The 16,073-nt window shown below is 38.9% G+C and overlaps 1 protein-coding gene across 14 annotated transcripts in view; it reads right to left on the bottom strand.

Moving 5' to 3' along the window:
• The window catches only part of RYR3 (ryanodine receptor 3), a 293,341-nt gene that overhangs the window by 20,017 nt on the left and 257,251 nt on the right, over nucleotides 1-16,073 (bottom strand). For 9 of the 14 annotated variants that reach the window (XM_077926602.1, XM_077926563.1, XM_077926567.1 and 6 more), the window contains 12 exons: nucleotides 15,405-15,456; nucleotides 11,927-11,983; nucleotides 11,230-11,329; nucleotides 10,470-10,549; nucleotides 10,151-10,227; nucleotides 6,933-7,006; nucleotides 6,680-6,697; nucleotides 6,129-6,209; nucleotides 5,463-5,551; nucleotides 3,121-3,249; nucleotides 2,223-2,327; nucleotides 89-170 (listed from right to left, as the gene is read on the bottom strand). In XM_077926602.1, coding sequence (XP_077782728.1) covers nucleotides 89-170; nucleotides 2,223-2,327; nucleotides 3,121-3,249; nucleotides 5,463-5,551; nucleotides 6,129-6,209; nucleotides 6,680-6,697; nucleotides 6,933-7,006; nucleotides 10,151-10,227; nucleotides 10,470-10,549; nucleotides 11,230-11,329; nucleotides 11,927-11,983; nucleotides 15,405-15,456 — 944 coding nt within the window. The remainder of the gene's footprint in view (nucleotides 1-88; nucleotides 171-2,222; nucleotides 2,328-3,120; nucleotides 3,250-5,462; nucleotides 5,552-6,128; nucleotides 6,210-6,679; nucleotides 6,698-6,932; nucleotides 7,007-10,150; nucleotides 10,228-10,469; nucleotides 10,550-11,229; nucleotides 11,330-11,926; nucleotides 11,984-15,404; nucleotides 15,457-16,073) is intronic. The other 5 variants (XM_077926572.1, XM_077926587.1, XM_077926615.1 and 2 more) reach the window with 2 other exon arrangements.

The raw sequence follows: 16,073 nt of genomic DNA, 5'->3' as shown, positions 1-16,073 counted from the left end.
TGAATATAAATTAAGGATAAACTCTACATATTAAAAATGATGTTGATGTTTGAATTGCATAGCAATAACTTTTTAAAAAAGATTCAACCTTCAAGTAGTGACAAGAGCATCACCACCATATCCTTCAGAAGATCTAGTAGCTCCTTCAGCAACTCAATCTGACTCGAATCCTAGAGTACAAATAGAATAAACAATAAAATAAATAAATCTAAAGACAATATTCACAATCTAGTAAATGGAAGCCTTATGTGAGTCTGGCTCTGTGCTCAACAGTGGCCAATAGGTTTAAGAGGATATTCAAAACAGTACATTGGAAGCTGACTAGTCTGGTATGGACTAGCAATTCTGCAGTGTCTCAGACAAAGATCTGTCCCATCACCTGTTACCTACTCCTTTTCACTCTAGATTCCAGGGACTGAACTTGGAACCATCAACATGCAAAGCTACTTTGGGAGCCAAGAGGAAGAGCAGAAATGAATTTATAAATAAACATATGTTCTATCACTGTGATACGGTACCACTTGAAGGACACCTAGAATGAACACAAATATCACAATGATTCACAGTGTGGGATCTGAGAGATGTGAGGGTGCAGAATTCCATAACTGAGCAGCAGTCCAACACCCACAAATTCAGTGATATGTACAGCAGAAAGCAATGATCCCATAGAGCTGCTACTTCCAAAGAGTGCCATTGTGATCATGGATCAAAGTCCTCCCAAATAAACTGTAATTTGTTCTAATCAACACACATTTGCATGAGAAAAAATATATAATTATCCATGTAATTATACTTTATTTGTTATTATAATCTGATGTATTTGTCAGCCACCCCATCCCCATATCTAAGAACAAACTACAATATATGGCATGTAGATGAAATGGGTAGAATTAATAAAGGACACAAGGCAGGCAGCATGGAATAAGCTAAAGGGGGATAGCTTGGCGACAGTGCCTGGTCCTGTAAGTATAGAGCATGTTGTGGCTTGCAGACATGTATCAATGTGAAATTTTATACAGATTTATAAAAATCTTAGTATCTGCATGAGATAAGTGGGGCCTACTGTCACGGCTAAAATGGCCGCTGTTTCTTTAATGCAAATAAAGCTGGGTCAGCATGACTCAGCGGTCTGCACCAAGTTGTATATATAAGTGAGAAATGTTAGTTTGGCTGAGGCTGGTGTTTGAGGTTGGTTGGTTGGTGCTGGTGTGTATAGTTATTCAGTCGTGTTTTGCACAAAGACTTTTAAGAATAAAACTCTGCAAGGATATTCTCGTGGACTCTTTTATGCAGACAAGGGTCCGAGGACCAGGCTGAGGAGACAAAGGGAGGTCAGAACCCTTTCCTTCTTTTTTTGCTTTTTACAAACACTGACACCTACATCAAAATGCTTTGAGAATTAATGAGTTTAATGTCTCATATTCTAGATCTCTTCGCTTCCCTTCCCCTACTAGTCATTCCTCTTCCTCTCTCCCTGCTAAGTCTCCCATTTAAGAACTCTTTTTGGGGGATTGGTGCCCAATCCAGCGTATGGAGGAGGGGGAATGGCAGGGAAGGTCAAGGAAGGAGTATGTGGCCCTGGTACTCATTCCCAGTTTCGCAAGCCATGTTCCTTAAGCTTTGGATGGATGTCTTAAATTGGCCAGTAGAAATTAAGCTTAACACTGATGCAACACAATAAACAGGAGCAGCTCTCCAAGTAGGGCAGAGCCTTAGCATTAGCTTCCCAGCATTACCATAATAGGAAGGGCAAGGGAGTGGCAAGGCTGTGGGGCTGTGCCACACTGGAGTGTACTCTGGTGCATCTGCACAGTCCCAAGTTTGCCACCACATTAACCCTCCCCTCCACGGTAAATGGCACCAATGGCGCTGCCTGGAGGCTATTGCTATGTCTTCACCCCACTAGGCAAGCCACTCCTGACAACGTAACTCCAATGAAGCTTTAGGAATCGAATGCATATAATGTGACTTTGAATAACAACATCAATCAACTATGTTACAAGTTAATGTCCTTAAATTACACAGCTCATGCCTTGATTGATTGATTGAGATATATAGATATAGATATAGATATAGATATAGATATAGATATAGATAGATATATTCTGCAAAGATGTCCCATTCTTTATCAAATTAATTTTGTGAGCCGCTTTTAGGTTTTATTACAATCAAGCGGTATATAAAAATCTTGTGAAATAAATAAATAAGCAAACACAATTTACCTGTGAAAGTTTCATTTGCATATTAGCAAAAACATGAAGGAAGCCAACAACTGCATCCCACAGTCTACTGTGAGCCAAGCTCTGCTGGTTTCCAATGCAAGGACCCTAAAATTAAGGGGAAATGCTTTAAATTTCTATTTCAAGCAGCTGGTCTGATAAACAAAAAGTTGATAAAAGATATGCACAGTCACAAAAATTATTTTGTACACAAAAATTATTTTGTACACAATTTAATGTATTTGAAAACTAAAAAAAGATATATTACATTTTTATTTGAGCAGTTTTTTATTTGTTTGAGGCAGATGAAGAAGCAGAATGGACAAAATGAAAGTGGGTGGAAGTGTGGGAGGCCGTGAATATAAAGAGCACCATCAGCAGATCAGGAGACACAACAGAAGTCATGCAGAGAGGAAATATGTTAGCGGAGTGTGAAGCAGCAGGAAAACTATCTGCAAACCTTTCTGAATGTGAGCCCTATATATATAAGAATGTGTGGGCTGATCACTCTAGGGGTGACGGTTTGCACTACAAAATCATTGCTAACAACTGGGCCACAAGAATGGATTCTTGCTACACTTCTGATCTAAGCTGCTGGTCAGAAGGAGCAGTATTCCTGCAAGGGGACCCAGCAGGTGACTGAAGACATATAATGTCTATGTTTTCTTTCCTTTTCATCATAGGTACTGTGGAAGAGACACAGTTAGAATCAAGCACTGTGAATCATTTGTCTGCAGATATCCCCCCTATTGTATATAGAGAGCCTCTTCTACAGCTGGTGACCATGAAATTCTACTGAGGAAAGCCTGGGCAGACCTGTTGCTTTTATAATCCATGCAGTTCTTTCACATACACACCCATGTACACAACACGAAACATAGAGAAACAGCGTGCTACTTACCTGGATATATTCAGTAAGTGAATTAAAAATCTGTTTGGTCACAGCCAATGCTTTAGAGAAATTACGTTGTCCAGATTCATCAATGACATCTTTTCCAGAGTAGTACCAGTAGAAGTCACTGATTGATTCCTAAGAATAAACAATAGGTGGGTTTTCCCCCTACGTTTTGTGAGGGCCTAATCAAACTGCATCAAATATAAAGATATATATCTATGGAAAATGCTATTAGTCAAAGGGTAAATGCTCAGATTTTATAATCAAGCACAAACGAATAATAAACATACACAGAACAGCAACAGTATAGACAGCAAATAAATAAGTATATATATATTTTTAGTCATCAAACACTTGGGAGAACAGGATAGTTTTAGGGCATGACTGAAGGGTATCTGCTCTTTTCAGCAGTGGCTTAACCAAGCAATGATCCAACCCCTTCAACAAGGGTGAAAGAAATGGGCCATAGTTTATCTATAGTTACAAGAGATTAACTTAATCCCCTACTTCAATACCCTCCTCATTGGACTAAAATGTTACAAAGTTTCTATAATACCTATGAATCAACACAGCTACCTTTGCATTTGATATCAGGACATAAAATCATAACAAGCCAATGGCTCATCTAGTCCAGCATTCTGTTTCCACAGTGGCCAACTATCAGGACTGGTCGCTGTCCTCTTCAGATCACCACACAAACGCTTCTTGTTCTTTTAAAACTTTTTATTGCATAGTAACAAAACAATCTTATAAACGGTTCTTAACTATTATTCCTCACAGTCACTTATTTCAGATACCTTCTGAGCTCTGCTTCTCCATGACCAGCCACTCTCAAAATGTTGAATGTGCCCTTCCTTTCGCTTTCCCGTTTTTTCCCCTAACCTCCTCACTAGAGCTGGCTTGTATCTCCCCTCCTCCGAATTTGAGCTAGAACTTAACCCTTGCCTTTCCTGGGAACATCATGTCCCTCCCTGTTCCTGTTGCTCTGTTCTATTAGATTCACTGCTCTCCTCCCCCCCTTGGGGAATGCTTTCTCCCTCTGAGAAACTGGAAACTTCTAACTCTTCCCTGACACCAACCATATGCCTCTGCAAAACCTGCAAGCACAAGGGCACCCTGTCTATGAGACATTCAAACCACCCTAACCTATAAGTCCATAGTTTCTTATCAACTTTCGAAAAAGTTCGTATAGCTAATCTCAGACTAAAATCATATACCAACTTCCCTTGGAACAATGCCCACTAAATTCAATGTGGCTTTCTTCTGAGTAGATATGTGTAGGTTTGCATTTGCAGGAAACTGCCCACTTCAGAGGTAATCAACATTGCCAAAGGGTTAGCTTTTCTTTCTCTTCTGAGAGTTGCTCAAAGAAGACAGTAACCGCTGAGAATCTATTCAGCAGTTCTAATCAGTTCCATATCAGATGGAAGCTTGGTTAGTAAAGTTGTGGCCTTATTTCTCCCTCACACCCACTGCAAACACCACTGAGGAATAAAAAACCTTTAAATTCACTTTTCTCAGTCACTATGCCTCTAGACTGGGCAGGGTGAGTGTGGCATGGGACCAGTGGCAGTCCAGGTGTTGTTGGACTCCAACTAAAGAAAAAGGTAAAGGACCCCTGGATGGTTAAGTCCAGTCAAAGGCGACTATGGGGTGCAATACTCATCTCGTTTTTCAGGCCAAGGGAGCCAGCGTTTGTCCATAGACAGCTTTCTGGGTCTTGTGACCAGCATGACTAAACCGCTTCTGGTGCAATGGAACACCATGATGGAAGCCAGAGCACATGGAAACACTGTTTACCTTCCCGCCACAGCAGTACCTATTTATCTACTTGTACTAGTGTGCTTTCAAACTGCTAGGTTGGCAGAAGCTGGGACAGAGCAATGGGAGCTCACTCCAACTAAATCACATGGACACAATACTATATGATAACCACAAAGAGCTGCTGAAAGTGCATGGCTGTAACAACAATATATTGGTGATAAAAAGAAGTTTACAATAAAGTAGACAAAATGTCATTACTTCTTCAATATAGATATCAATTTCACCTTAACATCCACAATGATAAGCATCATTAGAATCTTGTTGATTCTCAAGCCCCTAGGAAAACTTTGCGCTCTACAATAATCCCTAAGAGAGTTTGCATGTAACCTCTTTTGAATTTTTCTTTTGAATACAGTAATATTTGTGTTGGATGGTTCCATGCGAACTGGCCCAGTGTCATGGGAGCTCTTCAGGAAAAGAGGAGAACAGAACCAGAAACAGTAGTGAAACCCCAAAGTCTATCTCAATATGGAGACTTTCTAAAGTAGGAAGTAAAATTGAATTAAAATAACTCTCCAACTTACCTGAAGACGCAAAAGATAATCAACTGTGCTAATAATAATATTAACTGTGGTGGTATTGCCCATCTGAGTGCGCAGGTAGTTCTGAAAATCTGAAAATTAAAATAAAAGGGGGTGAGTAAATGCAAGCAATGGAAATATTATTACAGTATTTCTATATTTGTGTTCCTATGGAACAGCAGTGGGCAACGTGGTTCCCTCCAGATGTGCTTGGGTTCAACTCCTTTCAGCATCAACCAGAATGGCTAAGGGTTGGGGATTATGGGAGCTGGAGTCCACATTGCCCCTGATATAGAAAATGAAAAATCTGAATTGCTCAGTAACTGTAGCTGATGGATACAACCACAGAAACATTCTTAATAGTAAGGCAGTATTCTTTCTTAAGCAAGAGCTATCAGAAATAGCATTTGCATTTCCTCCTACACAGATTATTTTGCCACTTAAAATATGCATAATTTATAAAATGGCAATTTGATTTCCAGTTAGAAACAACTACTATATGTTAAAAATATTTTTTGAGAATTCTGAGGTACCATTTTATCTGAGAAACGGATTAATTAATTCCCTATGCTAAAGGACCGAAAATCAGTTTAAATGAAAAATGTATTGTATTGTTAGTCCTTTCAATGAAGGATTTCAATGAAACAATAAATTTCTCAGAACACTTACCATTGTTATGACCTTCACACAGCAGTTGTAAAAATCTAAACAGATCTTTAGTAAACTCATCATTCTGTAGTACTTTCTCACCTTGAAAATATACAGTACAATGAATTATGCAATCATCAGTCATTTCCAAAACATGCAGAACAGATAGTCTTCCAACAGCATCCTTCAAACTAAGTGATTTCAATAAAAAGCAAATACTGTAAGCTGATTTACAGTAATTTTAAAAAAGAAATGTACTGGAGAGAATGATAAAAAAATAAACTATGAAACAGAAAAAAGCAAAGCCAAATATTTAGCACTCCAAAGCATTCATGATCAAAACTACAGGACTAAAGATCTAATAGGAAATGGTTAGTCATTATCAAACCATGCCTTAAATATGAAAGACACTTCTTTAATTAAGCATCAACTTGATTCTCCAAGCTCAACACGCAACCGGCTGCAGACCATGAAACTAAACCTAAAGGGTGTCTGGAAAGATGCAATTAAAGAAGATTTCTTTCTCTGTTTGCAACACACAATAGCATCAAAAGCTGTAAACCCAAACATACCACGCTCACGTACGATGACTGTGGATCAAAGAAAAATAATAATAATATAGGATAAGCAAGTTGTAAGTTACACAATATCTTTCGTTTAACTGTTTCTCTAGAAAAATTATAAAAAAACCATAATAGTATAATGCTATATTATTTTAACAAGGCTATCAACAGAAGAAACTTTCAAAAGACCCAACCAATTTGGTATTAAAAGGGGAAAATGAAGTGTAATCCTTATGTGAATTAGAAGTATGAGTATACTTACGTGTTCCTTCTTCAGTAACCATTCCAAGGCCTTCTGCTTTATTTTGTCTCTCAAAGGCATTCAAGTCAAGAACACTTTTTAAGAAAAAGACAATTCAGAAAGGATTGCTGTATCTATTAGCAACAGAAACCCTGAACTGCTGGCATACAACAAGCAAAACATACAAACAGTAAAAATGAGCTATAAAGGTTTTAAAAGGGGGAAGGTGACGGTTGAAATTTTCGCACTACCGAAGATGGTGGATGACCTCACTGATCTGTAAGAGGTCCAAGTTCCCTCCATAACACATGCCTGCTTGGAAATATTCCATATATGGATATCGGGGCAAGCGACTGCGTGAATATGTTGAGATGAAAATGAACGGAATATACCTTAAGAATAATGTTTCCTCTTCACTCTTTCGAATCACATTGAAGTTGGCTTCTTTTCCATTATAATTACCACCATTTGGTGAAGACATAATATTCTTAGGAAACCCACACACTTTTAAATATCAAATTAACAGAAGAATCTGAATCTCTGGCTATGGAGCAGCAGGGCAGACCTGCTGGATCTGGTTGTGCCTGCTTATGCTGGCCAAGGCAGGAGGAGGCTGGGTGTTGTTGCTTAAAGAAAATACTGTGCCAGCTCCAGGCTGGGGTAGCTGAGGGGCTCCCTGGGACTTTGGATCCACTGGATCGAAAACCTCTGACATCCTGACCCTATTGCCAGTAGTAGCTTCCTCCCCAACGGTGCAGCAGGAACCTTTGCAACTGCAGAGCTACCCACAAGCAAGGCTGTAGAAGCATCTGCCATATCTTAACCCCCATGCAAAGATGAGGGGATTAGGATAGTGTACAATTACTGTGCTGTCAGAGAAATTCTTTGTATTCTTCTCATAGGTTAGAATCATTGAGTTCAATAGGGCTTATTCCTAGATAAGTTTGTTCAGCAGTGCAGTCTAAGGCCCATTTATTTGGAATTAGGCCACACTGGGTAAATGTTAGTGAACACAATTTTGAGGGCAGGGGGATAAGCAAATATTTATTTCAGTAACAACCTACAACACCCAGATTTGATATAGCATCTCTACCATGAAGACAAGAAACATATACCCCCAACTCTTTCTGTTATTACCACGTCTCTGTTGTCAACTAAATTTTCAACTGCATGTCTCAAGTGTCAGAATCAAACACTTGATAAACTCCCTTGAGGGTTTCCAAGTGTTTGAGAGTAATACTCAAAGGTGCAATGGCTAGCAAGCCCTCCTGGCTCCAAAGGAAAAAGCCTTACACTGGAGAAGGGAAATGTAATAGCAGATAGTCAAGGACTCCAGCAAAGACAGGAGAAGTGTCTCACCTCTGGTAGGAAATGTTTTATATTACACCCATAAGAATAAAGACTATTGCGTTAGCTCAGCTGTCATGTTACTGTGGCTGTGGGGCCACTTCTTTCACCCCGATTTTTGTTTGTTTAATGGTGTTGCTGTTTATCGTTACTGTATGTAACACCAAAGATTTAAACAGGAGAGAAAGAACCAATCCTCTGACGGAAACCTAAGCTGCTCTTTAAATTCACCTCAGATGAGAAAGCTCTCTGGTGATTTGGTATGAGAAGTCAGAGGGGCGAAAAGTGCATGTACCAGATATTCTCACTGCTTTTTAAGTAACACGTATAACCTAACGGATGCAGTTTCTGAGAAAAATGCAAGTTCATGCACACATTCCTTGATCATGATAAGTATCAATATATTACCTAGGAGTGGTAGGTAGGTAAAGCAAGGGTGTTATGGTACAACAGCATCTAGGACAATTTGTAGTGTACACTGGACATAACTTTCTTCTTGTTTAGTCAGAATCTCCTTTTTTGGAATTTGAATCCACTGGTATGGGACCTAGCCTCTGGAGCAGCAGAAAACAAGCTTGCTCCATCTTCCATGTGAGAGCCCTTCAGATATTTGTAGATGGCTATCATACACATCCCATGGGGTCATGAAGAGTCGGACACGACTAAACAACTAAACAACAACAATCATACACATCACCTCTCAGTCCTATCTTCTCCAGGCTAAACATACCCAACTTCCTCAACCATTCTTCATAAGACTTGGTTCTCAGACCCTTGATCATTCTGGTGGCCCTCCTCTGCACACATTCCAGGTTGTCAATATGCTTCTTAAACTTCTTAAACACAGGACCAACCAATGCAGAGTAGAGCAGTACTATTACTTCCCTTGATCAGGACACTATACTTGGTTGACGCAGCCTATAATCGCATTTGCTTTTTTTGCTGCTCCATCGCCCGGCCCAGCCTTTTTGCATTATGCCTCATCTACAGTTACAGTAGTGCCACAAGATCATCCATGTGGCCAATGATTATGCCCACTGTGTATACTGTTGTCCACAAAGATACACAGTATGAGAAACATATTGATGCAATGAGCAAATATTACTAAATCCATTTTGAAATGTATGTGTTGAAAGTATGAAACAATTTCTAGTCTATTTACTTGCAAGTGATATTAAAGCAAATTAAGAGATATATTCAACTAACATTATGAATACTTGGGATGGGGCAATTTGCTGTCTAAACTATGTCAAGAATATCCTTGAGTTCTAATACATAAACAGCACCTTAGCTGTCATTGGATGTCATGAGAAATGTCTCTTTTTTTTGGTAAAGAAAACAATCCATACTTAGCCTCAACCTCCCCATTCTCTCTTCCTCCTTTGACATAGCTGCAAGATCAAAAGCTTCCACTTCCGTTTTTGATTAGTCACAGTTTAGTATTATTTCTAAACCCTAAACTGTGGTTAACCTAAACTATGGTTTAATGAAAAAAGTTAGCTCCATGTTTCATTTCCATTGCAATAAATCATGGTTTCTCATGGCAATGAACAGCTGTCAGTGTTTCTAGTTCGCCTCTAATATTTTTCTATACACAATACTACCCAGTTATCCACAAATATAAGTTCATGTGGAAAAATCATGTCTGAAGCAGTAAATTTATGAATATAGCCATAATTGATTCTGGTCATCACAATGGGGAGATATCACAATTGCAGGAATTGTTGCTGGCCAATAGCTATCTCTCCTACTAGCATTTAAATCCCACATCACATAGACATTTTCATATCACTTGGAAGATATTACATGGAGAGAGGGAAATGTCCAGCTTGTACAAACAAATAGGCATGCTGATATAGTTAGAAGTAGATCGTTATATTTCATGACTTTACCTGCAAGATTGCATTAAGCCAGAAAGACTCTGAAAAAACCCAGCATCTTTTTTCTCCTTCAAATAGTCCAACATTTTCTATAAAAGAAAGATTGAACAAAAGAAGAAGAGATTTGGTTTTTCCTTATTTGCATAAAGAATTTGCCAATTTACTTAACATAAGCAAAAAGAAAGAGAATTTTCTGTAAAAAAAATTCATTCTCCAAACATAACTGAATTCTTCTCAGTAGTAATTCAACTTCTCAATGCTTTTAACAGTAAAACATTAGCAAAATCAAAGTAACATGCATACAGATCTATCATATCCAAATATGGCCCACCTGTTGAACAACTGAGTTTCCTCCATTTAGAACAGCAATACCAAGTTTCAAAGTTTCAACTACCATGTGTCCCATTTCACCTGTCAATCAAGAACAGAATAATTTTATGGTAATTACTATCCAAAAACATTTCTAAGCAGCAGCACCTTACTCCACATCCTGAGATGCTTTTCAAAGTTTTGAATGTTTAAAAGCATTGCTATATGTGGAACTGTTGTACCTCAGTGCACACACACGTCCTTTGATTCGAGCTAAAGTAAAGCTGAAGTGAATGTCACTAACAATCGCCAAAGATCATATATATTCATAGCAATGAATCTAAGCACTGGTCTTTATTTAGTCAAAGAGGCACCATCCACCCACAAGGGGGATGTGTCAAGGTGCAGGAGTCCAATTTGTTATTCAGAAGAATCCTCAGGAGGGAGCCATTCCAAAGAGCCCAATGAGGACTGAGCATGTCTAGCTGCCACAGAAAGCTGACTGCTGGAAAGCAGGGAAGGAAAATCAATGGGTGGGGAATAGAACAGAGAATCCTGAAATAAAGTAAAAGCCAACCAGATAGAAACAGGAGCGCTCTACAGTACAACATATTCTTGCAGGTCCCACATGGATGGCGTGGTCAATTATTATTGTACATGTTTTGTCTTTTTTAACATTAGTATGTTTAATGTGCAACTATCATCTCCTCTGTGGCCTTCAGATAGAATGGAACATATTTCCAAAGAAACAAATGAATATATAACATTTTACGGAATGCTACCTTTACTGGCACTAATCATCTGTAATACCATCTCTGCTGCTCCTCGTTCATGGAGTCGAGATTGCTGATAAAGAGTTTTTTGCTTTTCCATTTCTTTTTCCTAAGAGAGAAGATACAGACAGAAGTATTTGTGTTTCCTTGACATAATGGTATCTGCCATTAGTAGCCAAAAGGTAAGTAAGAGTAAAAAATATTAAACTGGCTGTTTTACAGATTCACCCACAACCCCATTAAACCATAAGATCAGCTGTGAATTGGATCATCAGACAAATAATAACTCTAGTGCAGCAACATCTGGTATTTATTTTTATAATAGTTTTCCATAACACTTTTGTATAATGAGACTTCGCTTGCAACTGGAGTAATAATGTGCATGAAATAAAAGCTATGGAAGGAACAATTTGAATTTAAAAAGAAAGATAAGAAGCTTTTCCAGGTGTATGGAACAAAAGGTAGGAAAAAATGAAGTGAAGGAGAGAAGGTAAGAGGAAAAATCATAAAAAAATGTGGGCAGGATCAATCTCAAACATTGTTTGCAGTAACTGAAAATATTATCATAATCATAATGACATTCATAAATATGTATGCAGTTCTCAGGGAGAGTTTAAGTAAACTTTCTAACTTCTGGTAAGTTTGAATAACACATTACTCTAGCTCATTAGGCAAAAGGTTTATACTTTAAGAAAAGTTAACTCACCTCAAATGTCTTCTCTTTTTCTTCTTCTTCATCATCACTTTCTCCACTCTGACAGCTCTTTTCTCATTAGAAGGAAATAGGTTCAGATTGAATTAAACTGTGCTATTTTACATTTATTTGGTTTTGGTGTTTTGAATGAGAAGATAAAGTCAAAGAGTGGTTTAATATATCCAAGCAGAGTCTTAAACCTTTATCCAAAAATTGTTTATGACTTTCACATACAGAGGACTCAGACAATGAATACAGTTATAGACATGCATTAAGAAGAAACAAATAGTTGAATTTCTTAGAAGGCAGACACATATGGGAACTATTTCCTCCTACCCAGCACCCACAAGAGGAATGAAACATCGTGCTCATTCTAAATCTTCAAACCTTGTCAGAAATTACAGTATACAGATTTTCCCCAATTCACCCACCCATGTCCTAGCCAATGATTGTAAAGTACCCAGACAAGAAAAGTACATGGCGGACAGATATGTTTTCGTGGTGTGGACAGCAAAAAAGAGAGTGGAAGTATCAGAAAGGGCTAAAACTTTTACACCTGCTTTCCCCCATCTCTTTCCTATTTTCTCACATGTTGTACTTGCAGTTATACACAGTGATTTATCCCCAATCTTTCCAGCCAAACAAAACAAATATTCCAGAGGTGCTGGTCCTAAAATGCTTCTCCACCACCCTGTTCTAGTCAACTCAGTATTATCAACTGGCCTCAGGTACTCCACTTTTCAATTTATGAACTGGCTTCCAGTAATTATATTTTCTTTTCATACCACATTAGGCTAAGATCCCTAGCAGCTCAGAGTAAGTGCCCCAACCGTGTACAAAAGCCAGCTATCTTCCAACCAACCCTCATTTAGGGTTCTGTTTCAGTTGGTTTCTCTCTCAGTGTTCTCTGATTCCCATGGCAACAGCCATTCACAGAATTCATTCTACCTGGGAATGCTCAATTGTGTCTCCTATCATAATGCTATCAAGCCTGACATATATCAGTATTTCCTCTGAATGGTCATTCTCTATTTTTAGCACCTTTCCAAACCTGAGGTTATTTTCAAGCCCTAAATCAGTATTCTAAACCTGACGATGTCTTTCATCTGATTAACAGTTTTTAAGTTGGTCTGCCAATAAATATTATTCCCATAAAACACAACAAAGTCCCTCTTCCCTCCTCCCCCTCACAAGTGTCAAGCATTCATTCATTAGCCGAGCAAAGGAACAAGGTCTGGGTGAATATAACATAATAGCCTACTGGATCAGCCCACTGGCCCATCTACTTTGGCAGCCTGTTCTCCCAGTGACTAACCAGGAACCTGTGAAAAGCACAAAGACAGGACCTGAATGCAACAGCACTCTATCATCTGCAAGGCTAATTGCTGTCTGTGGAGATGGAACATAGGCATCATGACCAGTAGCCTTTAACAGCTTTATCCTCGATGAATTTGTCTAATCCTTTAAAGACATCCAAGTTGGTGACCAAGACTGCCTCCTAGAAGAGTGAGTTTCATATATGTGCTGCGTAAAAAAGTGCTTTCTCTTATCTGTCCCAAATATCCCAAAATGAGCTTCATCCCCCCCCCCCGAGTCCCCGTGTTACAAGACATGGATTAAAATGTTTCTCTTCACACTTTCTCCGTGTCCTGAATCCTTTTATTAACTTCTATTGTGTAAATCCCAAAGGCTGCAATCTTTCTTCACAAGGGAGTCACTTCAATCCCTTGATCATTTTGGTTGCCCTTTTCTGAACCTTTTCCAGTTCTACGATATCTTTCTGAGGTGAAGCAATGAGAACTGTACACAGTTCTCCAAATGTGGGCATTGCAAATGAGGCATACCCTGGTACTAAATTACTCTTGGGACCCGATATCATCATCTACAACAATTCTGCGAGAAGTCTGTCCCTTTGGGGATTTCTAGCTTGCTGGACTAAATGCTGTATTTGACAAAGCAACACTACCTCCAGTATTGTCCTTCCTATAGAGCTCATATCCAGAGAACCCACTGGTCTCTCAGTTCCACCAGATTTCTATTATGCCCACTATATCAATGCCATCCTCCATGATTGAGCACTCTAGTTCGCCCATCTTGGCTTGGAGGCTTGGAGCATAAGCATATGCACACTTGTATACAGTCTCTCTCTTCAAGTGTCTTTGGCACTTGCATTTTGACCTGTGGTGCTTTGGCCTTTCTGACTGCTATCCTGTGTCCCTGCACTCCTAATGCCTAATTCTATATCTCCCCTGTTTAAATATTCTTTAATTTTATCACCTACATCCCAGAAGATTTGTTCCAAATCAGATCCTCCTTGGCCACTGTTGACTTTCCTCTCTCCATCAGTTTAAAAGCTGCTTTGGCATCTTTCAATTTTAAACATCAATAGTCTGTTTCCATCCCGGTTTAAGTGGAGGTTGTCCTCCCCCCCCCCTTTTTTTCCTTTTTACAAATTTGGCTTGTCCAGAATGTTCCCCAGTGCCTGAAAAATTCCAAACCCCTCATGCCAAGACCATCTCATCCATGCTTTGTGACTAAAATGCTGCACCCGTCTAGCTGACCCCATATGTTGGACTGGTAAGATTTATGAGTTAGCTTGGACGTCCCGGCTTTCAGCATCCTACTCAGCAACTAAATTTTGCTTCCAGGACCTCATAACTACATTTTCCTATGTAGCTGATGCCAACCATCCACCACAGCCACTGACTTCTCCCCAAGCACTATCTAATAGGCTACCTAGGCAATGGGCAACAACAACAATCATTTCAACTATTTATGGTCTTAATAGTCAAATCACTCACTGCCAGGATCCATCCAGCCCTCAGAGAAGTATCCTTGGCATAAGAGGATAGCTCTTTGTCCTCCAAGAAATGAGTCCCTTTTAAGGGAATGTTTCGTTCTGCTTCCAAGATGGAATATGTACATGTGTCATGGGGGTATGAGGGAGAAATGGGGCTCTATTAAGCCTTATGGGAATCCCTTCACATATGAGTACTGTGCTGATGATGGACAAGAGCAGGGCTTTTTTTCAGCGGGAACTCAGTTTTGGCACCTCTCAAGTGGGTGCCATTGACATTCTAAGAGAACAAGGGAGGTGTTTATGGTGAGTTCTGGCACCTGTTTTTTTAGGACAGGATCAGTTCTTAACTATCAACAGAACTTATGTAACTTCACCTGTTGAAAACAGCAAGAATGCTAAAATAGAAAATGTAACCTGCTGTTTCAATTGCATAGTTAGGAATTAAACAAAAACTTAAATATACCCCTTAAACAGCTTATATAGAATTAGAAGCAGCTGCTTCAAGGGCATAGTTTCACATTAGGTATAAATTTTGTGTAATACTAAAACCAGGCAGCTGAACTGTCAATAGGATAAAAACAGATTACAGAGATCTATGAAAAAAACAGCTGAAGAACTAGAGCATTTGTTTTAGGGTACATAATCACCTTTGTCATCACTGCAGAATTAACAATGAAATTAGATACTCACCATTGCCATCATTGCTGAATATGCAGTGTACAAAGGGTCATTTTCCAATTTGCTGTAAGAAAGTGGAAGTATTATTAAAACAGCTTCTGAAGAGGACTTAAAAGCCAGCAGTGAGCTGCAGTTCCAATAATCATCAAAGCAGAGAGACTTTCATTTTCTTGAAATCCCATGATACGATCTTACAACCCTATAAGGTTAGGAACTTTGTCAAATTCTTTGTTAAAACATATATTTACCATGTGCATTCACAACTGAATAATACATCTGTGTACCTCACAAGAGTGGAATTTATTTATCCGCTATTGTACTCTAAAAGTGTTTGCAAGCAGCCAGAGATTTCAACCATGAATTTTCTATGGCGCTGATGATTATCTGTGATCGTATCAGGTATGAAATTGACTTCCCACAAGAGGATTTTGAGAAGGTTGTTAAACAGGCATACTTCTTAAAAGTTTTAACATCGACTTACTTTCTACTCTTTAATCTTATTTAAGATTAAAACCATTTAAAAGTGGCACAGTAACACCCACACCTAACAATAATAGCTTCCCACATATCTTCCCACACACTACTCAAAAAAGGACCACCATTTCCTCTCTAGTTAACAGAAATCTCCACTGTCACCTCCAGCACTATAGCAATGGGCTATGTGGGACATCCAAACAAATG

This window comes from Podarcis muralis, chromosome 1 (genome assembly GCF_964188315.1).
Source record: "Podarcis muralis chromosome 1, rPodMur119.hap1.1, whole genome shotgun sequence".
Lineage (NCBI taxonomy): Eukaryota > Metazoa > Chordata > Lepidosauria > Squamata > Lacertidae > Podarcis > Podarcis muralis.
Note: the sequence above shows the minus strand (reverse complement) of the source record. Positions and strands in the feature narration are given on the sequence as shown.